At 44.6% G+C, this 25,252-nt stretch overlaps 2 protein-coding genes across 2 annotated transcripts in view; one reads left to right on the top strand and one right to left on the bottom strand.

Moving 5' to 3' along the window:
• Positions 1-1,327, bottom strand: part of IFT81 (intraflagellar transport 81) — a 49,386-nt gene extending 48,059 nt beyond the window's left edge. Inside the window, 1 exon segment of the mRNA XM_032229807.1 lies at positions 1,223-1,327. The gene's annotated coding sequence lies outside the window, so the exon portion shown is untranslated.
• A 3,645-nt stretch (positions 1,328-4,972) lies between these two features.
• On the top strand, positions 4,973-24,508 carry LOC116517129 (P2X purinoceptor 7-like). The gene is given in 13 exon segments (XM_032229919.1): positions 4,973-5,302; positions 8,547-8,679; positions 10,074-10,145; positions 12,772-12,844; positions 12,984-13,080; positions 14,339-14,419; positions 15,459-15,588; positions 16,803-16,939; positions 18,826-18,919; positions 21,291-21,356; positions 22,245-22,361; positions 24,221-24,269; positions 24,272-24,508. Coding segments are annotated over 13 exon segments (1,284 nt in total). The 5' UTR covers positions 4,973-5,177; the 3' UTR covers positions 24,382-24,508.
• The last annotated feature ends 744 nt before the right edge of the window (positions 24,509-25,252 follow it).

The following is a 25,252-nucleotide window of genomic DNA, read 5'->3' as shown; positions in this document are numbered from 1 at the left end:
TTTCCAGCCCTCTTGATGCAATTTACTCATTCTTTTTTTTAGAAAAGAATGAGCAGGGGGTTGGACTAGATGACCTCCAAGGCCCCTTTTCCAGCCCTCTTGATGCAATTTACTCATTCTTTTTTTTTTAAGAAAAGAATGAGCAGGGGGTTGGACTAGATGACCTCCAAGGCCCCTTTTCCAGCCCTCTTGATGCAATTTACTCATTCTTTTTTTTTTAAGAAAAGAATGAGCAGGGGGTTGGACTAGATGACCTCCAAGGCCCCTTTTCCAGCCCTCTTGATGCAATTTACTCATTCTTTTTTTTTAAGAAAAGAATGAGCAGGGGGTTGGACTAGATGACCTCCAAGGCACCTTTTCCAGCCCTCTTGATGCAATTTACTCATTCTTTTTTTTTTAAGAAAAGAATGAGCAGGGGGTTGGACTAGATGACCTCCAAGGACCCTTTTCCAGCCCTCTTGATGCAATTTACTCATTTTTTTTTAAGAAAAGAATGAGCAGGGGGTTGGACTAGATGACCTCCAAGGCCCCTTTTCCAGCCCTCTTGATGCAATTTACTCATTCTTTTTTTTTTTTTTTAGATTTTTTTTTATCCAACCACCTCACTTATAAGGTTCATCCACAGCCTGGCTGGGCTTATTAGGGCACCTTTTGGGGGGCTGCAACCCCCCCGCCCCCCCCATTTGCAGGGAAGGTGAAGTTTCCTTCCCCCTCCCTCTAATTGTGGATTGGGGAGGGGGTCTCTCTCAATTACTCTACTGACATAGTTGCCAGCCTAAAAATGAGGGGTTTGGGGGGGGGGATTCAGACCCTGAAAAGGGGGCCCAACTGGCTCCTTGCAGGGCTTCCCAAACTGGACCCCTGCAAGAGGGATGGACTACAAGGCCCAGAATTGCCCAGCCAGCTGGGGGGATTCTGGGAGTTGTAGTCCACCCCTCTTGCAGTTGGGAACTGACTTATTTGGGTGAAACCCCCCTCCCTCCTCAGGAAAATAAAAGGACAATTTTCCTTTTCTGCTCCCCCCCCCCAAATTTGGGCCCGAGACCCCCTCGGTCCTTCCTGGGCTCCCCCCCCCCACATCCAACTGCATCCTCAGCCCCCTCCCATTCAGGCTAAAAGGAAGCGGCGCCCCCCCCCCCAATTTTTAAGCAGGCCCGCAAAGACCTCTCCCCCCCCCCCCACCCGGCTTCCCGCCTCCCCTCCCCTCGCGCCCCTTCCCCACCTCAGGAAAAGCGCCGGGCCGGCTAGGCCTTTAGCGACGGGTTGCTAGGCGACGGGGGCATCCAGTTCCGCGCACGTGACCAATATGGCGGCAGGGAGGGAGGGAAGAAAGGAAGGAGGCGCGGCTTTTAAGGCACGGCCCCCTTTCAAGCGATGACGTAGAGGAAGGGCGGGGCAAGGCGGCGCGCTCTCGGGAAAAGGAGGGGATGGGGGGAAAAAGAGGCGACTCGACTGCGCCTGCGCGATGCGAGGCCGCGGGAAAAAAAGAAGAGAGTGGAATTAAAACTTTTAAAGAATTTTCTTGGAAATGAAGAAGAAAAAGAGGAGGAGTCGAGGATGGCCTCGCGGCCGAATGAACTGGGCCTTGCCCACCCCCACCCCCCTCTGCCCTGGCCCTCAGGAAGGTTTGGACTACAAAACCCAGCCTCCACAGCCCGCTGGTTTGGGGAGTTGCATTGGAATGGGTCGCCTCTGGAAAGGGGCTGCTGCTCCCCAAGGATGGAGATGACCGGATGCATAGATGATTTGCAAAAAAAATAATAATAAAAAAGACTGCTTGGATCATAACCCAGGGATGGGAGACCACGAGGAAATCCTTGCAAATGAGAAAGGGGAAGAAGGAAGGAAGGAGGGAAGAAAGGAGGGAGATTAAGAGAAAAGGAAGGAGGAGGGAAAGAGGAAGGGAAGGAGGGAAGGTATGTGAGAAGGAGGGGGGATCGAGGGAGGGAAAGGAGGGGGAAGGAAAGGAGGAAAGGAGAAAAGAAAGGAGGGAAGGCAGGGGAGAAGGAAGTAAGGGGGGGAGGGAAGAAAAGGGTATGGAAAAGAAGAAATGAAGGAAGAGAAGAGGGAGGGAAGGAATAAGATACCTAACCTTTGATGTTTATAATGATTTGATAGTATGGGAATATCTCGAAATGTAGTTGTATTGTTTTTTACAAGTTATGGATGTTGTATTTTCTTTTTACCAATAAAATCTTTTTTAAAAATTTAAAAAAAAAAGAGAGAGAGAGAAAGGGGAAGAGCCGCCACGTGGCTGCCAAGGAAACCGTCTGAAGCCCCCTGGGGTTTTGCTCAGACACAAGAGAGGTGGTGGTGGGGGGCACGAGACCAGATATCTTTGGTTACCTGAAGACCCAACAAGCTAGAAATTGGGTTACGGGGTGTGTGATTTGGGATTTCCCCTTGGAAAGCCTCTCCTAAAATTAGGGATGAGGAAACCTCAATGAAACTCATTAGCATTTTCCAAATGGAATTGGGGAGAAAGAAAGCCCCTCGGATCTGGATGCAGACACCTGATTTGCAAAGCATTCAAAAGACTGAAATTGGAGAAATGCATTGCCACCCTCAACGAGACAGTGCAGAATAAAAGGTTTGTCTCTCTCCATGGGTAAGTAATGTTGAAAGAAAGGTCCTTCTGGGTTCGGCTCCAAGTGGGGAAGAAGACACTGGAGACATGGAGGCTGCTTGGAAAGATGGTTTATTGTTGGACAGGGACACACGGCTTGAGTCCTGAACAGAAAAGGGGATCACATGCTTCAATGTTGGTGGAGAAGAAGAGAAGGGCTGAGGGAGGGGCTTGCTAGGCTTTTTATACCCTGTTTAGTCCCACCTCTCTGTTTCCTGTTCCTGTGTAAGAAATGCATTCTGATTGGTTGTCAGACTCCCATGCAGGGGCTACTCTCTAGGCCAGTGTTTCTCAACCTTGGCAACTTGAAGATGACTGGACTTCAACTGCCAGAATTCCCCAGCCAGCAAATGCTGGCTGGGGAATTCTGGGAGTTGAAGTCCAGACATCTTCAAGTTGCCAAGGTTGAGAAACACTGCTCTAGGCTGTTTTGAATACAGGTATGAGTTCTCAGATGCCATGTGGAGAGTTGAGTAATACCCCTTTCCCCTACAGCTGCAGTGGGGAAGTCTTTATTATGTAAAGCGGGCTAGCCTGGCCTTCTCAATGGCCTATTGACAAAGTGTGGATGGGCAGGAAGCTACAGGCAACTATTCTGTCTTTTAAAGCATGTTTCTTTCTTTTCACATCCAAGAGAAATATTCTGCCTTTTCAATATTTCCTAGGGTATTTCATTTTTCTGGGAGAGGGCTGGATGATAACTTCCCATAGTAAGTAAGTAAGTAAGTAAGTAAGTAGGGATGTCCAATCTGGGCACATTTAAGCCCTGTGGACTTCAACTCCCAGAATTCCTCAGCCAGACATGATGGCTGGCTGGGGAATTCTGGGAATTGAAGTCCACAAGTCTTAAAAGTTGCCACACTCACTGTACCTACCAGTTTCCTACCAAGATGCAAAGGGAAACGCCTCTCCTTCCCATGAACTCTGATCTGCACCAACATCCAGAGAGAGAGGAGAGTTGAGTTGAATTCTTTATTGGCCAAGTGTGATTGGACACACAATTTGTCTTTGATGTCTATGCTTTCAGTGTAAATAAAAAGACAAGATACATTCGGTCAAAGAATCATCAGGTACAACCCTTAATGATAGTCACAGGATACAAATAAGCAATCAGGAAACAATATCCATATAAATCGTAAGGATACAAGCCACAAAGTTACAGTCCTGCAGTGATAAGTAGGAGATGGGTGATAGGAACGATGAGAAGACTAATGGTAATAGTAATGCAGACTTAGTCAATAGTTTGACAGTGGGGAGGGAATTATTTGTTTAGCAGAGTGAGGGCGTTCGGGGAAAAACTCTCATTGTGTCTAGTTGGTATGCCCTGCAGTATCGTTTTGAGGGTAGGAGTGGAAACAATTGATGTCCAGGAGGGGTCTGTAGATATTTTCACAGCCCTCTTTTTGACTCGTGCAGTGTGCAGATCCTCAATGGAAGGCAGGTTGGTAGTAATTGTTTTTTCCTGCAGTTCTGATTCTCCTCTGAAGTCCGTATCTGTCTTGTTGGGTTGCAGAGCCAAACCAGACCATGATGGAGGTGCAGATGATGGACTCAACAATTCCTCTGTAGAATGGAATCAGCAGCTTTTTGGAGAGTTTGAGCTCCCTGAGTTGAATGTTGAATGTTTGAATGTTGAATGTTTATTTTATTTATATGCCGCCCTCCTTCCCCCCCCCCCCCGAAGGGGGCTCAGGGCGGCTCACAACTCAACCAAGGGAGAGGGATGCAGACAAAAATTACGACGACACGCAACAATACATAATTTAAAACACACAAGAGTCATACCATACGAGAAGGGGGTAGAAGCTTTTTAGCCCCAGGCCTGTCGGAACAGCCAGGTTTTAAGGGCTTTGCGGAAGGCCTGGAGGGTGGTGAGGGTTCGAATCTCCACGGGGAGTTCGTTCCAGAGGGTCGGAGCGGCCACAGAGAAGGCTCTCCTCCGGGTAGTCGCCAGTCGGCATTGGCCGGCGGATGGAATTCGGAGGAGGCCTAATCTGTGGGATCTAATCGGTCTAGTGGAGGTGATTGGCAGCAGGAGGTCTCTCAAGTACCCAGGTCCTTGAGAGTTGGTGCAGAAAGAACATTCTTTGCTTTTTGGATGACATTTCTGATGTTTAGTTCTTGAGATATGATAGAAGCTAGAAATGTGAAGGTCTCTACGGTTGATCCTGCCTTGTCTAGTATTGTAAGAGGTGGTGGGATGGGAGGGTTTCTCCCAAAGTCTACATTTGATTTGAATGACAGTTCAAAGCAAACGCTTTTAATGAACAGAACACTTTTTAGCAAATAAAACACTTTTGGCAGCTCCCTCTCCTGACAAGCCTGAATAAAGAGATTGGAGGCGGGGGGGGGGGAGGCAGGAAACCGGGCATGAGATCCTCCAGTCATTTTGGAGAAAGGAATTGTCAGCCTTTCATTTCCTCCGCTGCTGCGCCTTTTAAAGATTTGCGGGCTTGTGGTTTTTCATTGTTCTTCCTGTCCCTGCGGGGCTGAGGAGCTGCACGGTTTTTCTGAAAGCTGGAAGAGAGATATTTTTCCTCCCTCTTCCAGGATGGTAGCCTGTTCGAGCTTCAGGAGCGTGTTCGAATATGAAACGAACAAAGTTGTGCGTATTTACAGCGTTTGGTACAGCAGCGTAAAGTGGGCAATCCACTTTCTGGTTTTCCTGTATGTTAGGTAAGTTTGAAAAGGGGAGATTTGGGTAAATCAGTGGGGAAGGGAGGCTTGTCGGTAGGGGGGGGATTGGATTGCTGGGTATCCCCTCTCCCCTCTTAAATAAGAGTTTGCGCTCATGGTTACAATGTGGAATTGGCTAAGTGGGAAAAACTTTGGATACTGAATCAACTAGCAACGGCTAAGGCGTATAAAGAAAATCTTTATAAGATGTTCTACAGATGGCATCTCCATCCCCCACGGCTCTCCAAAATGTTTAAAAACCTGGCCCCAAATTGTTGGAAGTGTAAAAAAAAACACCAGGCACTTTTTATCATATATGGTGGATGTGCAATGAGGCAAAAAAAAAAATATTGGAAAATGATTCAAATCGTGGTTAGAACAAATGGTGGGAGACCAAATCTTGTTTAAACCGGAATTTTTTCTCCTAGGTATAATACGGGAGGGGTTTAAGAAAGATACACTTTATTTAATTATTCATGTACTAACTGCGGCGCGCGTAACTTATGCACAATATTGGAAAAAAGAAAATACACCATCAGAGTTAGATATAATCAGGAAAGTGTTGGCCTGTGCGGAAGCAGATAGGCTCACTCTTGAACTTAAAAATAAAGGGGAATCAGAATATTTTGAAATCTGGAACAGATTTTATGACTGGTATAAGACAAGGTGATAAGACTGGAACAAACTGTATATATTGTGATTGGACAGAAGGATAGACAATGTATTAAGTAGGCTAATTGTCAATAGTTGTGATTAGCTGTATATAATGTGAATGTAGGGTCACTTCGACTTCGCATTGTTTTAAATGTAAAAAAATAAAAATATATTGAAAAAAAATTGAGTGTAAAAGCCACCGTTTTGATAGGGACTTTCCATCAACCAACTTCCTCTGATCCACCAACATGGAAGTTTTTAAAGATCTTGTGAATTTAAAAAAAAGCCAAGGATTTTTGGTGCCAGATAAAGATATAGTTGGAAGATATTGTTAGACCAAAAGATAGCTTTAAAACCAGAACTATTCTTATTGGGAATAATGAAAGAAAAACACAGTAAAGGAGTGACATATTTAATGCTGTATGTGTTAACCGCACCCAGATTGGCATATTCATAATGTTGGGGGGGGGGGTGGGATGGGACAGAGATGCCCCCACCAAGGAAGAGGTAATAAAGGAAATTTTGGATCTGTGCAGAAATGGACGGACTGACACTAGAAATTAAAAATAGAGACGAGATGGAATATTATGAAATTTGGAACATGCATCAATGGTTGGAAATGAGGAAAAGGACTCATAACATAACATTTTGGGGAACTATAAAACTGGAACTGGATAATGCATAGATAAATATATAAAGGAGGATAGGGGATGTGTTAATAAGATTAATGTAGCTATGCACGATAAGTAGAAGTTTTATTTGTTGTTGCGTTAAAATATGTATGGAAATGTTGAAGCCAGAAAGAGCGCGCTCTGTCCAATGTTATTAATATTTATTCAATCAAAAAAAACTTTTTTAAAAAAGATGTTGTGAATACAGGGTACAGAATACAGAATAATTCGAGTTGGAAGGGACCTTGGAGGTCTTCTAGTCCAACCCCCTGTCCAAGCAGGGGAAGAGATGCTTTTTTCCACCTCTCCCACACTTTGCTGCCCCAAATATAATAAATTGTTGGGAATCTTTTGCGGTGAAAAAATCTTGCATATTCGTTTTAAACTTTCCCATGTTGCATGTTGAGCATTGTGTTGTTGTGGTGACTTCTGATGGACGTGAGTTGAACCGAAAGTGGAAAGAATGGATTTTTTTTTGAAGGAGAGTCACCGTTGAAGGAAGTGGGTTCTCCGACCGGAGACACTTTCTCCCTTGAGTGGAGCAAAAGAAAGCTGGAATGATCCAGAGATCTTTTTTTCCCAGCTTCCAAGGGGAAATTGTTTTCAGCCAGCTAGCAGAGGACAAGTGCGGCTTTGTGACTTTGGCTTGTGAACTTTCCACCCACACGGAATAAATATTCTGATGTAAGCGGTCATTTTGAAAGACCAAGCGTCACTCTGGCTTTTGGTCCAGTCCAAATGAATAAATAACAAATCCACAAATCTAGGAATCTTGTTACGTTAGCAATAGAAGAGAGGATTGGTAGCTCACGGAGGGGCTGTGGGGTCCTTGGTGCTCTCCGAGCTTGGTGGTTTTTCCCTGCAGGCGTTTCATGACCCAACTGGGGAACAGCATCAGGGCTAGAAGGGGAGTGGGTTTGCAGAGAGGAGGAGGAGGAGGAGGACTGTGGGGTCCTTGGTGGTCTCTGAGTTTTGTGGTTTTTCTTGCAGACGTTTCGTGACCCAACTAGGGAACATCATCAGTGCTAGAAGGGAATGGGGTATGCAGAGAGGAGGGGGATTGTAGGGTCGTTGGTGGTCTCTGACCTTGGTGGTTTTTCTTGCAGGCGTTTCATGACTCAACTGGGGAACAGCATCAGTGCTAGAAGGGGAGTGGGTTTGCAGAGAGGAGGAGGAGGAGGAGGAGGAGGAAGACTGTGGGGTCCTCGGTGCTCTCTGAGTTTGCTTGTTTTCTTGCAGACTTCTCATGACCCAACTAGGTAACGTCATCAGTGCTAGAAGGGAGTGGGGTTTGCAGGGAGGAGGAGGAGGACTGTGGGGTCTTTGGTGCTCTCTGAGCTTGGTGGTTTTTACGCAGATGTCTCATGACCCAACTAGGTACCATCATCAGTGCTAGAAGGGAGTGGGGTTTGCAGAGAGGAGGAGGAGGAGGAAGAGGAGGAGGAGGAGGAGGAGGAGAAGGACTGTGGGGTCCTTGATCCTCTCTGAGCTTGGTGGGTTTTCTTGCAGATGTTTCATGACCCAACTAGGGAACATCATCCATGCTGGGAGGGAGTGGGGTTTGCAGAGTGGAGGAAGGAGAAAGGGAGGAGGAGGACGAAGAAGAAGAAGAGGAGGAGAAAATGAATGTGGAGTCCTTGGTGGTCTCTGAGCTTGGTGGTTTTTCTTGCTGACGTTTCATGACCCAGCTAGGGAACATCATCAGTGCTAGAAGGTTTTGTGAAAAGGAGGAGGAGGAGGAGGACAATGGCTGTGTGGTCCCTGGTGCTCTCTGAGCTCGCTTAAAATGTTTTACTGAAGCAAGATCCATTTTACTTTGAAAGGACGATCGAGAGATTCCCAAACCTCACTTCTCCCCTCCGTGAAACGGGCCCAAAACAAACCCTCCTGCTCAAACCTTTTCCACTGTGTTTCTCCAGCATCGTCCTGTTTGCCGATCGGCGCTATCAGAAGAAAGATTCGGTCATCAGCTCAGTGCACGCGAAGGTGAAGGGGGTGTCCCAGGCTGACGGAAGGCTTTGGGATACAGCCGAATACACCATCCATGGGCAGGTGAGTCCTTTTTCGGGAAGGAAAAAAAACCCATCAGATGAAGCAGCGAAAAGCGAACAGGTTGATGAGCCTGAGAGTTGCATTACAAAAGACTCGCCTGCTGCTACCATAACTGTCACCCCAAATTTCTCCTAGAATTCTTGGAGGGCACCTTTCTTTCTCTTCCCCTAAATCAGGGGTCAGCAACCCCTCAGCTCCGGAGCCGCATGTGGCTCTTTCATCCCTCTGCTGCGGCTCCCTGTTGCTCAAAATACGCGTCACCGCCACCCATGGGCGACAGTCGCTGGCACGTGATTTATCGAAGAACGATTAAATCCAAGTTTCAGAAGCAGATGGAATGTTTAATTCAACTGCGTATATTAGTTTCGTGGCCGCTTAGGAAATAGTCAGGCGGTGGGGAGAGTTTTGTGGGTCCCGGTGTTTTCTTTTGTTGAAAGAAATGTCCTTCTGGGTTCGGCTCCAAGTGGGGAAAAAGACACTGGAGACATGGAGGCTGCTTGGAAAGATGGTTTTAATGATGGACAGGGCCACATGGCTTGAGCCCCGAACAGAAAAGGGGATCACATGCTTCAATGTTGGTGGAGAAGAAGAGAAGGGGTGAAGGAGGGGCTTTCTAGGCTTTTTATACCCTGTTTAGTCCCACCTCTCTGTTTCCTGTTCCTGTGTAAGAAATGTATTCTGATTGGTTATCATACTCCCATGGTGCCATGCAGGGGGCTACTCTCTAGGCTGTGTTTTTGAATCCAAGTATGAGTTCTCAGATGCTACGTGGAGAGTTGAGTAATATCCCTTCCCCCTACAGCTGCAGTGGGGAAGTCTTTATCATGTAAAGTGGGCTTCTCAATGGCCTATTGACAAAGTAGGGATGGGCAGGAAGCTGCAGGCAACTATCCTGTCTTTTAAAGCGTGTTTCTTTCTTTTCACATCCAGAGAAATATTCTGCCTTTTCAATATTTCCTAGGATATTTCATTTTTTTCTGGGAGAGGGCTGGATGATAACTTCCCACCGTAAGTAAGTAAGTAAGTAGGGATGTCCAATCTGGGCACATTTAAGCCCTGTGGACTTCAACTCCCAGAATTCCTCAGCCAGACGTGATGGCTGGCTGGGGAATTCTGGGAATTGAAGTCCACAAGTCTTAAAAGACTTTCCCCACTTTTCAGTGGGAAATGAGTCCAAATGGCTCCTTGAGTGTTTAAGGTTGCCGACCCTGCACTAAATTTTTAGTGAGAAAAAAAAGACAACCCTCAATCCTCTTCATGGCCGGGCGTTCTCGTCCCGTTGGGGTTCTTTTCGAAGGAATCCACGTCCGATCTTCGATTCGTTGCGATTGATTTGTTTTTTTTTCAGCCGACTAAATGAATTCTCTTCTTCCCTTCTCTTTTCGTCCATTTAGGGCGTGAATTCCTTTTTTGTGCTGACGAATATCATCAGGACCGAAAGCCAGGTTCAAGCGCTTTGCCCCGAGGTACCAGCGTTTCATACCTGCTTTATTTGTTTTTAATTATATTAAGTTTACCAAGAGCTAAGATGCGAAAATAAACATGAAAATAGTGAGAAAATTGGGAGAGAGGAAAAAGAGTAAAATTCAAAATTTCAAATTTAATGAATTTATATGCCGCCCAATCCCGAAGGACTCCGGGCGGCTTACAGGGTTCCACCACAAAACCGCGTTCGACTAAAGGGCGCTCGACAAAACCGCGTAGCTGACGTCATCACAGCGCGACAACAGCGCGGAGAAAAAAGCACGCTGTAAATGCTAAACCTAAAATTAACCCCTAAACCTAAACCTAACCCCCCTAAACCTAAGCCTAAACCTAACCCTTAACCTAACCCTAAACCTAACCCTTAACCTAACCCTAAACCTAATCCTAACCCTTAACCTAACCCTAAACCTAATCGTAAACCTAACCCTAACCCTTAACCTAACCCTAAACCTAACCCTAACCCTTAATCTAACCCTAAAAGTAACCCTAACCCTTAACCTAACCCTTAATCTAACCCTAAAAGTAACCCTAACCCTTAACCTAACCCTAAACCTAACCGTAAACCTAATCCTAACCCTTAACCTAACCCTAAACCTAACCCTTAACCTAACCCTTACCTTAACTTGAATCGGCTTGCTTTCAAAGCGCTATTTAAAGCGCCCTTCTTTCTCCGCGCTCGCTGTTGTCGCCCTGTTGATGACGTCAGCGACGCGGTTTAATCGGGCGCGCTTTAGTCGAGCGCGGTTTTGTCGTGCCACGGGCTTACAGAAATACAACTCTAAAAAGGATAAAAATTAAAAACAGAGAAGTAAAAGCAGATTAAAAAAAAAAAGTAAGAAGTGCCGTTTAGAAAGGGGGGGGGGGGAAATAAGAAAGAAAAAGTGACTTTGGAGTCTTTTTAGCCCAGAGATAGTAAAATGACATTACAAATGTAAACTTTTTACAAACAAAGGCAAACTCTTTTAAAGCAAACTTTAATTATTATTTTTTTACTTTTATGCACTAATAAGATATTGGCCATTTCTATAGCAAACCTTTTCAATCAGCAAAACCCAAAGTGAAACAGGCTATTTTGGGCAAAGGTATTTATATTTAATTTGAAATCATTTCTACGGATACAGTAATGTACTGGCTTGTGCGTCCCACCCACTTCCCTGGTTTTTGAACAGTGGGAAGCAGGTTGTAACTAGTCCCAATGTTTTTCTTGGCAAGATTTCTTTTTTTACTTATTTATTCCCTTTCCATCAGCTAGAAAATGGGTGAGTAAGCTCCGGGCTATGTCAGTTGCTAGCTGTTTACCAAGTGGCTGTGGAAAGCAAGGGTGTTTTTTGTGAATTGCAGGGGAATTAAACAAAACGCCAACCTGTGGCAAATAGATGGGGAAGAAATGGAGGTAGTGACAGATTTTATTTTCCTGGGCTCCAAGATCACTGCAGATGGGGACGGCAGCCAAGGAATCAAAAGACGGTTGTTCCTGGGGAGGAAAGGGATGGCAAATATAGACAGCATACTAAAAAGCAGAGATATCACCCTGCCAACAAAAGTGTATACAGTCAAGGCTTATGGTTTTCCCAGTTGCAACGGATGACTGTGAAGGTTGGACCATAAGGAAGGCTGAGTGCCAAAGAATGGAGGCCTTTGAACTCTGGTGCTGGAGAAGACTCCTGCATTGAGTCCCTTGGACTGCAAGGCCATCCAACCGGCCAGTCCTAGAGGAGATCAACCCTGACTGCTCTTCTGAAGGCCAGATCCTGAAGAGGAAACTCAAAGACTTTGGCCACCTAATGAGAAGGAGGAAGGACTCCCTGGAGAAGAGCCTCATGCTGGGAACGATGGAGGGCAAAAGAAGAAGAAGGGGACTGCAGAGAAGGAGGTGGCTGGATGGAGTCACCAAAGCAGCCGGCGTGAGCTACAATGGACTCCAGAGGATGGGAGAGGACAGGAAGGCCTGGAGGAACATTGTCCATGAGATCGTGATGGGTTGGACACGACTTCACAACTAACAAGAACAACAATTAGAATCAACTCAACGTGTTCGCAGAAGGAATCCAACCTTGGTAACTTTAAGGCCTGTGGTCTTTAGTTCCCAGAGTTCTCCAGCCAATCATGCTAGCTGAGGAATTCTGGGAGTTGAAGTCCCCAGGTCTTAAAGTTCCCAAGATTGGACATCCCTGCTTTACAGAATTTGCAGCGGTGAAGAAATGGCATCAGGATTTATGACTTATGAATTTTCAGGGGCTTCCGTTCTCATTCCGTCCTGACTTCAGGTAACCAAGGAGTTGTGAATAGGCTCATAAAATATTTCTGAGCTGGAGGACCGTGTAAATTTAGACCCAAGAGGCTTGGGCTGTTTTGAGAAATGTTATGTTCATTTTCAGATCTCAATCTCGAAACCTCAAATGTTGTCCATGGGGTCGCGATGGGTCGGGCTTGACTTCGCAACTAACAACAACAAGGAAAATAGAATCCGGATGCAACTTGTTAGGAGAGAGAGAGAGAGACGGATAAGCTTAAAAAGCTGAGGTTGTGATTTTGGAAGGCTAAAATGGAATTTTGTTCTGGATGTGCTCCCTCCCCCCCCCCCCCCCCCCCGTTTTATGCTTTCAGTTTCCCCTTGCCAAAGCGGTGTGTACTACCGACAGAAGCTGCACTAAAGGCCGAGTGGACCCGCAGGGTAACGGTAAGTGAGATTCCTTTTTGCCCTGGCCTTTGGGAATCCCTCTCCGACGAAAAGTTTGGTCTCCAGGTGACGGTCCTTGATGAGATGGCTGTGTGTGTGTGTGTGTGTGTGTGTGTGTGTTTGTCTCTTCCCTCAATAGGCATCCAGACGGGGAAGTGTGTGAAATATAACAGCACCGTCAACACGTGCGAAGTCTCAGCTTGGTGTCCCGTGGAGTCGGCCAAAACCGCCCCAGCGTAGGTGCATTTCTTAGCTGCTCCTCCCTCCTGTTTTAGTCCGTTAGTCTTAGGATTCCGGGAGGTGAAGTCAATAAGTCTTAGAATTCTGGGAGTTGAAGTCCATAAGTCTTAGGATTCTGGGAGTTGAAGTCAATAAGTCTTAGGATTCCGGGAGTTGAAGTCCATAAGTCTTAGAATTCTGGGAGTTGAAGTCTTAGGATTCTGGGAGTTGAAGTCCATAAGTCTTAGAATTCTGGGAGTTGAAGTCTTAGGATTCTGGGAGTTGAAGTCAATAAGTCTTAGAATTCTGGGAGTTGAAGTCCACAAGTCTTAGAATTCTGGGAGTTGAAGTCCATAAATCTTAGAATTCCGGGAGTTGAAGTCAATAAGTCTTAGAATTCTGGGAGTTGAAGTCCACAAGTCTTAGGATTCTGGGAGTTGAAGTCCATAAGTCTTAGAATTCCAGGAGTTGAAGTCAATAAGTCTTAGGATTCCGGGAGTTGAAGTCCATAAGTCTTAGAATTCTGGGAGTTGAAGTCAATAAGTCTTAGGATTCCGGGAGTTGAAGTCCATAAGTCTTAGAATTCTGGGAGTTGAAGTCTTAGGATTCTGGGAGTTGAAGTCCATAAGTCTTAGAATTCTGGGAGTTGAAGTCTTAGGATTCTGGGAGTTGAAGTCCATAAGTCTTAGAATTCTGGGAGTTGAAGTCAATAAGTCTTAGGATTCTGGGAGTCAAAGTCCATAAGTCTTAGAATTCTGGGAGTTGAAGTCCACAAGTCTTAGGATTCTGGGAGTTGAAGTCCATAAGTCTTAGGATTCTGGGAGTTGAAGTCAATAAGTCTTAGAATTCCAGGAGTTGGTCAATAAGTCTTAGGATTCCGGGAGTTGAAGTCCATAAGTCTTAGAATTCTGGGAGTTGAAGTCCACAAGTCTTAGAATTCTGGGAGTTGAAGTCCATAAGTCTTAGGATTCTGGGAGTTGAAGTCCATAAGTCTTAGGATTCTGGGAATTGAAGTCCACAAGTCTTCAAAGTTCTCAAGGTTGAACACCCCTGCCTTAATAGCTTCCTGTATAAATATCTGCAGGACATTTTTGAGGGCCATCCTTGACTACTGTTCAGTGAAACCAATAGGTGGCAAACCACAGCAGCTCTCTGGTAGACCCCCCAATGCCCAGCCTTTTGAAGAGACTCCCCCACTAAGGTGATTAAATTGCCTGGGGGTCATCATGACTGTTTAATAAGTGAGAACTGACTTGGATCTTTTCATCCTTCCAGACCAGCCATTCTTGACAGCGCTGAGAATTTCACCGTGCTTATCAAAAACAACATCCACTTTCCAAAATTTGACTATACCAAGTAAGTGGCTCTCTGGGCTTAGGATGGCTGTATTTAAAAAGAGGATCCCTCCTGTTCCCTTTCTGGGAAAAGCAGAGGAAGAATTGGAGGGAATGTAAGAGTAGGAGAGAGGGGAGATAAGGGAGGATCAGGGGAAGGGTAAAGGGGAGGAAGGGAAAGGAGAGAAGGGAAAGGAGAGGAGGAAGGAAGGAAGGAGAGAAGAAAGAGAAGAAAGGGGGGAAGGAAGGAGGGAAGGAAGGAAGGAGGGAGGGATGCAAGGAGGGAAGGAAGAGAAGGAAAGGAGGGAAGGAGAGAAGGAGAGAAGAAAGGGAAGGAAGGAGGGAATGTAGGAGAGAAGGAAGGGGGAAGGAAGGAGGAAAGGAAGGGGGAAAGGAAGGAGAGGAGGAGAGAAGAAAGGAGGGAAGGAAGGAGGAGGGAAGGAGAGAAGGAGAGAGGGAAGGGGGAAGGAAGGAGGGAAGGAAGGAGAGTAGGAGAGAAGAAAGGAGGGAAGGAAGGAGGGAAGGAAGGAAGAAGAAGTAGGATTGTTGTAAGATAAGATGGGTTTATGGGATGGTAAGAAAGCAATTTCAAGTATATTGTCAACTGTAGGGGAAAATTGTTATAAATACATATTATTAATAACAGTTATGAGATCATATAATTGTGAATGTATATATGAAATTAATAAAAATTTTAAAAAAGAAGATATGGTGCAGCTTCTAAAATCTGGGTTTCCAGGGGGAGACATGCAACAAAATACAAATCAATGTCAAACCATTAAATTCCTGGAAGAGCATCTATGCTTGGTCTTCCGAGGTCCTGCGCTTTATAAAATATAGATTTGTGTAGCTTTCACTGATCAAACTGCTCCCTTTCTGAATAATGCAACAGAACGACAGAGTTGGAAGGGACCTTGGAGGTCTTCTAGTCCAGCCCACTTCTCAAGCAGAAGAACCTCTACCATTTTGGACTTTCCAACCTTGTCTTACGAACATCCAGAAGCCACAATTTCTGAAGGCAAGTCCTCCCACTGATTGATTGTTCTAATGGTTCCCTGCAGAAAAAATATTCCCCTGGAATTTAATATTTCCTGTACATACCACAAGCACAGAGCTCCGCTTTGCCCCATTTTTCGGCTGGGGGATATTCTTGAAGAGGCAGGAGAGAAGTTTTCAGAGATGGCCATTCAGGTAAGGTGGCACTTTGAAAGTGGCTAAAGGACGTTGATTTATTATTGGTTTTGGATCCATTTTGGATCCAAGCAGTGCGGCTTTTTGCATTTGACTGATGGTGATTTTGTCAATTTTTAACTGTTTTAAATGTAATTCCAGTGCTTTTGGAAGAGCACCCAGTGTGCCAATTACCACTGCAATTACCACTGCTAGTTTGTGCCATAGTCGTTGAATTTCGATTTTTAAGTCCTGGTATTTTGCGATTTTTTCATATTCCTTCTCATCGACCCTGCTATCACCTGGTATCGCGATGTCTAGGATTGTGACCTTGTTTTTCTCAACCAGTGTGAGGTCTGGTGTATTATGCGCCAGTATTTTGTCCGTTTGTATGCGGAAATCCCACAAGATCTTCACCATCTGGTTTTCGGTGACTTTTTCAGGCTGATGTTCCCACCAGTTTGTTGCTGTTTTAATATTATAATTTTTGCACAAATTCCAATGGATCATTTGCGCTACTGAATTGTGCCGCAATTTATAATCAGTCTGTGCGATTTTTTTACAGCAGATGATGATGATGATGATGATGATGATTATTATTATTATTATTCTGCTGTTAGTTGGAAGAACTGAGTTAATAAGGGCAAAAGTGGAATTCCATTGTGAAAAGGAGAATCCAAACCAAATTTAAAGTTTTCTTCCTTTTTTCTTTTTTGAGAAATTTACAAGAAAAAGCTGCAATGCAATATGTTCATGTGCAGAAATCCTATAAAATGAGGAAAAGTAGGAATGCTTATTTTCACGGGACGCGGTGGCTCAGGGGCTAAGACTCTGAGCTTGTTGATCAGAAAGGTCAGCAGTTCAGCGGTTCAAATCCCTAGCGCCACGTAACGGAGTGAGCTCCCGTGACTTGTCCCAGCTTCTGCCAACCTAGCAGTTCGAAAGCACGTTAAAAAATGCAAGTAGAAAAATAGGAACCACCTTTGGTGGGAAGCGAAGAGCGTTCTGTGCGTCTTCAGCCTTGAGTCATACCGGACACATGACCATGGATGCGTCTTTGGACAGCGCTGGCTCTTCGGCTTTCAAACGGAGATGAGCACCACCCCCTAGAGTTGGGAACGACTAGCACGTATGTGCGAGGGGAAACTTTACCTTTACCTTAAGGAATGCTTGCTAAAAGTTCTCTCTCTCTCTGTGTCTTGCTCAAATTTACTTCTCTGACGATCTTCTCTTAGGGAGGCATCATTGGCATTGAAATTAATTGGGATTGTAACCTAGACAAATGGGGGTACCGTTGCAGCCCCAACTATGGTTTCCGGCGCCTGGATGACAAACGGACCAATGAAGCCTTATACCCTGGCTACAACTTCAGGTAATGGATATTCACGTACTTGTGCTTTTGAGGGATATCACAGACCAGGAGGGAGGATCGGTTTTATTTTTCTACTTGATGATCATAATAGCAGAGTTGGAAGGGACCTTGGAGGTCTTTTAGTCCAACCCCCTGCCTAGGCAGGAAACCCTATACCGTTCCAGACAAATGGCTATCCAACATCTTCTTAAAAACTTCCAGTGTTGGGGCATTCACAACTTCTGGAGGCAAATTCTGTTCCACTAATTAATTGTTCTCACTGTCAGGAAATTCCTCCTCAGTTCTAAGTTGCTTCTTTCCTTGATTAGTTTCCACCCATTGCTTCTTTTATATATGTGGCCTAATGGCTAAGATGTCTGCCTAGTATGTAATATAGCCCAGGTTCAAATCCCAGTAAGGGTATGGCTAGCTGATGAGAGCTAAATAGCTTGAAATAGATCTATACTAGTCTCCCTTTATTTATTTATCAGCACAAATAAAACACAAATATAACAAAGGCAACAGTAAAAATATTGGGTTTCTGTCGTGATGGACTCTTGTGACGAGCCGATTGACAGATGATGGAAGCAGTTAACTTCCTCCCATAATTGGGGCTTACCAGGGGTTGTGACACTAAATATATACCTTCTTCCCTGGCTTCAGCTGATAAGGAGGAGACCTGTGGCATAATGGCTAAGACGTTTGCCTAAGATGCAATACAGCACAGGTTCGAATCCCAGTAAGGGTATGGCTAGCTGATGAGAGCTAAATAGCTTGAAATAGATCTATACTAGTCTCCCTTTATTTATTTATCAGCACAAATAAAACATATATATATATATATGTATGTATGTATGTATGTATGTATGTATGTATATATATATAATTTTTTTATTTTAAACACATAAACACATCAACAGAAACAAACACATGACTTTAAAAACAACATAGGAACAATAAGTTCCATCGTATATCATACAGCAGTTCCGAATCGGTTTCTTTGCAGTTGGTGTTTTCCCTTCTATACATTTCTATCTTGCGTTCATAATCTCTTTATTTGTTATCCATTTTTACGTACAATTCTTTATTTATTTATACTTAGCTACTTATGACCAAATATTATTTACCTACATTGTGCTTTATATTTTTACTGTCATTCATTCTCTTACATACATTTATAGGTATACATTCACATAGTTATTCTTTTTCTTTGCCATTCTTATATTATTATTATTCCATTTGAAAGGTTATAAGGTATAATTTGGAATGTATTGTTTACCATCCTTCACACCTGCTATGACACCACCTTATTTTCTCTTTCTTTTCTTTTCTCCCTCCCTCCACCCATTGCTTCTTGTCCTGCCCTCAGGTGCCTTGGAGAATAGCTTGACTCCTTCTTCTTTGGGGCAGCCCCTCAGATATTGGAAGATGCTATCCTGTCTCCCCTGGTCCTTCTTTAAGGCCATTAGAGTTGTGTTATTACAGCATGCTGGACATCCTGTGTTCACTTCTAGCTTCCGTTGCAATGTTCTCTGAGATTCCCAACTATTCCTGCTGTGTCTCCGTGTGAAAACCCAGCAATTATCTCTCCTTCTTCCTCATTCACTTTCCACTTTTCTTGACATGTGCTAGAAACTTCAGTGTAGCCAGTCCTCAACTCAACAGCCAGTTGTTTACTTACAGCAGCATTGAAGAAATGATTGACGACTGGTCCTCGCACTTAGGACCGTCGTAGCATCCCTACTGTCAGCAGATAGGATGCCACGGTCCCTCCTCAGTTCTTCTTACCGTACTGATGATGCTACCTAGGCTGGTATTAAGACGTCTGCAGGAAAACGGTCAAGCTCAGAGGCCGCCGAAGAGTCGAACCTGGCACCGCAACCGTTCTTCCTGTCTCCTCGTTCTAGATTTGCCAGGTATTACAAGCAGCCAGGTGGAAAGGAGGAAAGGACCCTGATCAAAGCTTACGGCATCCGTTTTGACATCCTCATCTTTGGCACGGTAAACACCCCCTGGATTTCTGCCCTACGTCTTTATTTCCATTGAGAAAACCCCCACATGGTCCCAATGAGAAATACGTCCCGCTCCCCGTGGGCAATTCCATTCCGGGTGGGTTTGTAAGTGGGTTGCTGGTGTGGAGATCGCAATTGGGGGTGTGTCTCTAGCAGCCCACGTGGAGAATTTAAATCTTTGTGAAGTCTTGATCCTGAATATTTCCTGCTCCCCTCTCCTTGTTGCTTGGAGGGGAAGGAAAACTTCCATTGGTGGGATAATAGCAATAGCAGTTAAGACTTATATACCGCTTCATAGGGCTTTCAGCCCTCTCTAAGCGGTTTACAGAGTCAGCATATCGCCCCCACAGTCCGGGTCCTCATTTCACCCACCTCGGAAGGATGGAAGGCTGAGTCAACCTTGAGCCGGTGAGATTAGAACCGCTGAACTGCAGATTACAGTCAGCTTGAAGTGGCCTGCAGTACTGCACCCCTAACCACTGCACCACCTCGTAATGTAGTGGAATATAGTCTAGATTTCCAGAAAAGGAGGGGAGGGGCTGTGTTCCAGAGGACCAAAAGACAATGAAGATTACTGTATTTTTCCATCTATAAGACACCCCCCTGTATAGGACACCAGACTACCGGTTCGTACCGGTTCAGGCGAACCGGTTGTGAAAATTGTGACTGCGTTGCCGAACCGGTAGGGACACCCCCAGTTCCCTTGCCGGCATGTTTTTTAATCATTTTATAATGCTCTGCGCATGCGCAGAACAATTTATAGGCAACTGCACATGCGCAAGCAATGCATGGTGGGCGTGCATGTGTGCGAGCAAACCAGCAATAACGCCGGCAGCAACCCACTCCTGTAGGGTGCCCCCATGCTCCATGCCGTTTCTTGTAGTAAGCACACTACAGGCCATGACTGTGCAGAAGCCATCTTGTAAGAGAGCGAGCAATACAAGAACAGGAAAGGCATCACAGGAACACTAGAGATGAAACCTAGAGTGGCCGTGTGATGCAGGAAACAACTGCAATAGAGAGGAATGATAGAGCTGCATGTAAGATAGAGCAGGGGTCCCCAAACCAGGCCACTTTAAGACTTGTGGACTTCAACTCCCAGAATTCCTCAGCCAGCTATGAATTCTGGGACGCTGGCTGAGGAACTCTGGGAGTTGAAGTCCACAAGTCTTAAAAGTGGCCAAGTATAAGTATAACCTTTATTGTCATTGTACTTAAATACAACAAAATTGGTTTTTAACCAATTAAAGGTTGAAGACCTCCGAGATAGAGGCTTGTCTGTGTATAAGACGCCCCTCTATTTAACAAGTGAACATTTTAAAGAAAAAGTACGCCTATTAGCTAAACCTAATTAATTTTATTTGTAATAGACATAGTTGAATAATAATTGATAATGATAGTAATGTATATAATGTGGAGTTGATATGATAAATAATAATTGGATATGAGAAGGGAAGGTTAGAAATATTTTTGGACCATATACAAAGGTTATTAATCACAATAATTATCACTATTAAAAAATAAAATAAAACTATATACAGTTAAATGTTAACTAATATGGGGAAAATGTTATGATATACGATATAATTACATAAAGAAAAGAGAATGATAATAAACTATATACATGGAGGATGGAATTTTTGGTATTAAATATTATGGATGTTTAGCTAAGACAGGATATGAGGATTTGATGTTAATAGAGGATTTTATAACAAGTAAATGAAATGCTAGCATGTGGTTATGGATTAAATCTTTGGCATAGTTAAGGATGAAGGATGCTTAAACAACTGTAGTCAACTAAAAGTGGAGGTATGATGATGTCAATATGGTAAACATTTGAGTTAAGATATTTGAATTAATATGAATTAATGGAAGAGATGCACAAAAACATAATAATATATAAAACATATAATATATATCTGTGGTTTTTTTTCTTTTTTTTTCTTTTCCCCTGCCTTGTCTTTTGTTTTTTGTCTTTTTTGTGTTTTGATTTTTTTTTCCCCACTGGTGTGGGCATGTGTTGTTTATGTAACAAAATTAAAAAAATTAATTAAAAAAAAAAAGTACGCCGTCTTATACACCGAAAAATACAATAGTTTGGTTGGATGGAAGAATTAAGACAGCTCTTCCTTACAAGTTCTCAGAGTGGATCTTTCATGATGCAAACGGGCCACCTTAATTTGGCAAGATTTCTGTCTGTAGGTGAGACAGGAGGAAGGAACTACAGGAAAGTAACTCCATATGTCTTGGATCTTGTTTGTAAGTCGACCTGTGTATTCCGTGAAGGCAAGGAAAAAGTCCTAGCGGCTTCCTCTAATGTGTCACCCTTATGACGTCATTTTTGCTCTCCTTTTCCAAAGGCCGGGAAGTTTGACATCTTTGAGATCGTGGTCTACATTGGATCAGTCCTCTCCTACTTCGGCGTGGTAGGATGCTTTTCCACGGCTGAGTCTCGGGACGAATTCAAATGTGAAACGCCTGCCACGGTTGAATCGCCCCTTTCTTGCTTTGCGTTTTAAGGTTGGGGGGGGGTCTTTAGGCTGATATTTGGATGCCCACCTGTTCGAACCGAGGCTCCCTGAGAGCCTGAAGCGAACTCCTGGTCCCGACAAAAACCCCTTTGATTAATTGACTGTGAATTCTGTTCATTCCCATCCAGCAAAGTCTTTCGAGGGAGGATTTACGGTCACAGACCTTATCAGGCTTGGAGAGCTGCCAGGTGGAGATCTTGCAAAATTTGGCAAGGAGTCTCGGAGAGTCACGAACCAATGAAGCGAACTAATGTCTCCTGCAAACTCCATTCCCCTGTCACTCCTATTTTATTGCCTCTGGGAGGGGCCATTCACCGTCCAGCTGTGCCTTTACTCCCAAGTTGACCCCTGTCCTTAGCTCTTCCCTTCATCTGGCAACTGCGCATGAGCACACTGGGAACAGGCTCCAGCTGTTTTTCTGCCCCACTGATGTCCGACTCCAAAGGCAGCTGATAACTGTCAGACGGCCCTGTCCCCCTCTCTGCCTCCGACACAGAGCCCTCCTCAGAGCCTTCCCCAGACTCCAGGACTGGCCCAGGTCCCTCCCCAACCTCCTCACTGTCCGAATCTCCCACCAGCTCCGCTGTTGTGGCACGGGCCACAACACCACCTCAACCATCTCGAAAAATAGCTTTGGATGCTTTTACGGAACACCTTCTTGGCCGTCAGGCTTTGGCACGGTTCCAATTCCTGGGTCTCCAAATTCCAAAACCTTTCTATGAATCGTATTCTATGTTTAGGAGAACAGCTTTGTTACAATCCTCCTGATTGTTGTCCTCACAGGCTCAGATAGTTGTGGATTGCCTGCTCACTGCTACATGTTGCTGCTGCTGCAAACCTGATCCGGTGAAGGAGTATTATCGCAATAAGAAATTCCAGGAGGTGCTGGGACCAAGACGTGTAAGAGTTATCACTCAATGTGACACATGTTGTCGTTCCAGTGCAGGAGAAGGTCCTGCTTAGCAGAGGGAGGGGATTTCAACTCTTCCCTTACAAAATGCACAGACCATGTTGTGGTTTTGATATCCCTTGGAGGGTTCCACCACAAAAACCGCGTTCGACTAAACCCACTCGACGAAACCGCGTAGCTGACGTCATCAACAGGGCGACAACAGCGCGGAGACAGAAGCACGCTGTAAACGCTAAACCTAAAATTAACCCCTAAACCTAAACTAACCCCCCTAAACCTAACCCTAAACCTAACCCTAAACCTAACCCTTAACCTAACCCTAAACCTAAACCTAACCCTTACCTCACCCTAAACCTAACCCTAATCCTAACCCTTAACCTAACCCTAACCCCTAAACCTACCCTAACCCTAACCCTAACCCTTAACCTAACCCTAAACCTAATCCTAACCCTTAACCTAACCCTAAACCTAATCCTAACCCTTAACCTAACCCTAAACCTAACCCTAACCCTTAACCTAAACCTAAACCTAATCCTAACCCTTAACCTAACCCTAAACTTAACCCTAACCCTTAACCTAACCTAACCCTTAACCTAACCCTAACCCTAACCCTTAACCTAACCCTAAACTTAACCCTAACCCTAACCCTTAACCTAACCCTAACCTTACCTTAAGTTGAATCGGCTTGCTTTCAAAGCGCTATTTAAAGCGCCCTTCTTTCTCCGCGCTGGCTGTTGTCGCCCTGTTGATGACGTCAGCAACACGGTTTAATCGGGCGCGGCTTAGTCGAGCGCGGTTTTGTCGTGCCACGCCCGTGGAGACCCATCCATGGTGGCCTATAAACCTACTAGAGATGGGTGATCCCTCCATCTCCACTAACGGATTCAAGGCAATATGGACAGGGATGGATAAATGCTTGTTATACGTCATTACTGATGGGCAGCACCCGTGCAGCTCAGGGTCCAGCTGTGGGGTCCTGGGTGCTCTCTGAGCTTGGTGGTTTTCTCGCAGACATCTCATGGCCCAGCTTGGTGACATCATCAGTTGTAGAGGAGAGGGGGAGTTTGCAGAGAGGAGGAGGAGGAGGACTGTGAGATCTTTTTTTTTTTTTACCTGCCTTGAAAATTTATTAAAAATCAAAGAATACAAAACCTCACATAAAAATATGTATTTCTAGCTTCCCACATTGTTATTACACACAAAAATGAACATGATATTTTATCAGTCATCCACAGAGGCGTAAAAGGTAACCAGCGTGATAGCCGTTGCAATTTATGGTTAATCGTGACTGAATGGGACATGATATCTGCTTAAGTTTGTCCTGCTTTTAAATGGAACTATTTAGAACATCAATATTTCAATAATGTAGATTCATAGTCAATATTTGCTAGTATGTAGAATGATTATAGGTTTATAATCAGCCCTTGAATGGTTTATCCAAGTTTAGATCCCTTCCTATACCAAATTCTACTACGAGCCTTTTGTAAGGTTTGAAAAATAATCAAACTAATATAAAATAATCAATCCACTATCAAGCAGAGCTGAGACTGTGAGATCTTTAGTGCTCTCTGAGCTTAGTGGGTTTTTTAGACGTTTCATGACCCAACTAGGCAACACCATCAGTGCTGGGATGGAGTGATATGATAGGCTTGCAGATCTGATGCATGATGTGATATATATGCAGAATATCCTTCCCTCCTGTCTTTTTGCCATCCTGAGGAATAGTTTTCTTGCGTTGGTGCAAGGTGGAATCTTGAGCTGTTTTGTTAATCATTACGGAATATCACACCTATCCAGTAAATACTAAATCTTATCTCCTTTTGGTTTTCGTTGGCTGGGATCTGGACAGACTCTGTTCTACGTGACTTTTGTTGATGAGCCTGGCATCCTGATGATTGACAGTTGTCCGAGACCAGTTTGCAGAACATCAAGGGCAGGATGATTGACGTGAGTTTGGGATCGCCTTTTTTATCGGGGTGTGCACAGGTATCGGCCAGGGTACCTGCCTAGGGATTTGTGAGTAGATTGAAAGCACCCAAGGCTCAAAGTCACAGTTTAGTAACACACTAAAAGCTTGGATTGTCATGGTGGTGTTTCTCTTCTCCAGTGGCCACATTCACATTATAGAATAGAACAGAACAGAATAGAATAGAGGAAGAAGGAAGGAGAATAACCATCACAAACCAATATAGCAATAGTACTTACACTTATATACCGCTTCACAGTGCTTTTACAGCCCTCTCTCAGCGGTTTACAGAGTCAGCCTCTTGCCCCAACAATCTGGGTCCTCATTTTACCCACCTCGGAAGATGGAAGGCTGAGTCATCTTTGAGTCAGTCAGAATCGAACTGTTGGCAGTTGGCGGAATTAGCCTGCAATACTGCATTCTAAACAAGGAAGGAAGGAGGGAGGAGGGAAGGAAGGAAGGAAGATAGGAATACCAATAGAGTTATATACCACTTCACAGTGCTTCACCGCCCTCTCTAAGCGGGTTTATAGAGTCAGCCTCTTGCCCCCAACAATCTGGGTCCTCATTTTACCCACCTCGGAAGGATGGAAGGCTGAGTCAACTTTGAGTCAGTCAGAATCAAACTGTTGGCAGTTGGCGGAATTAGCCTGCAATACTGCATTCTAAACAAGGAAGGAAGGAGGGAGGAGGGAAGGAAGGAAGGAAGGAAGATAGGAATACCAATAGAGTTATATACCACTTCACAGTGCTTCACGCCCTCTCTAAGCGGTTTATAGAGTCAGCCTCTTGCCCCCAACAATCTGGGTCCCCATTTTACTCACCTCGGAAGGATGGAAGGCTGAGACCACCTGGAGCCTGGTGGGATTTGAACTGCCAAACTCCTGGCAGCTGGCAAGCAGCAGTAGCAGCCTG

The sequence above is a fragment of the Thamnophis elegans genome, chromosome 13 (assembly GCF_009769535.1).
Source record: "Thamnophis elegans isolate rThaEle1 chromosome 13, rThaEle1.pri, whole genome shotgun sequence".
Classification (NCBI taxonomy): Eukaryota; Metazoa; Chordata; class Lepidosauria; order Squamata; family Colubridae; genus Thamnophis; species Thamnophis elegans.
Note: the sequence above shows the minus strand (reverse complement) of the source record. Positions and strands in the feature narration are given on the sequence as shown.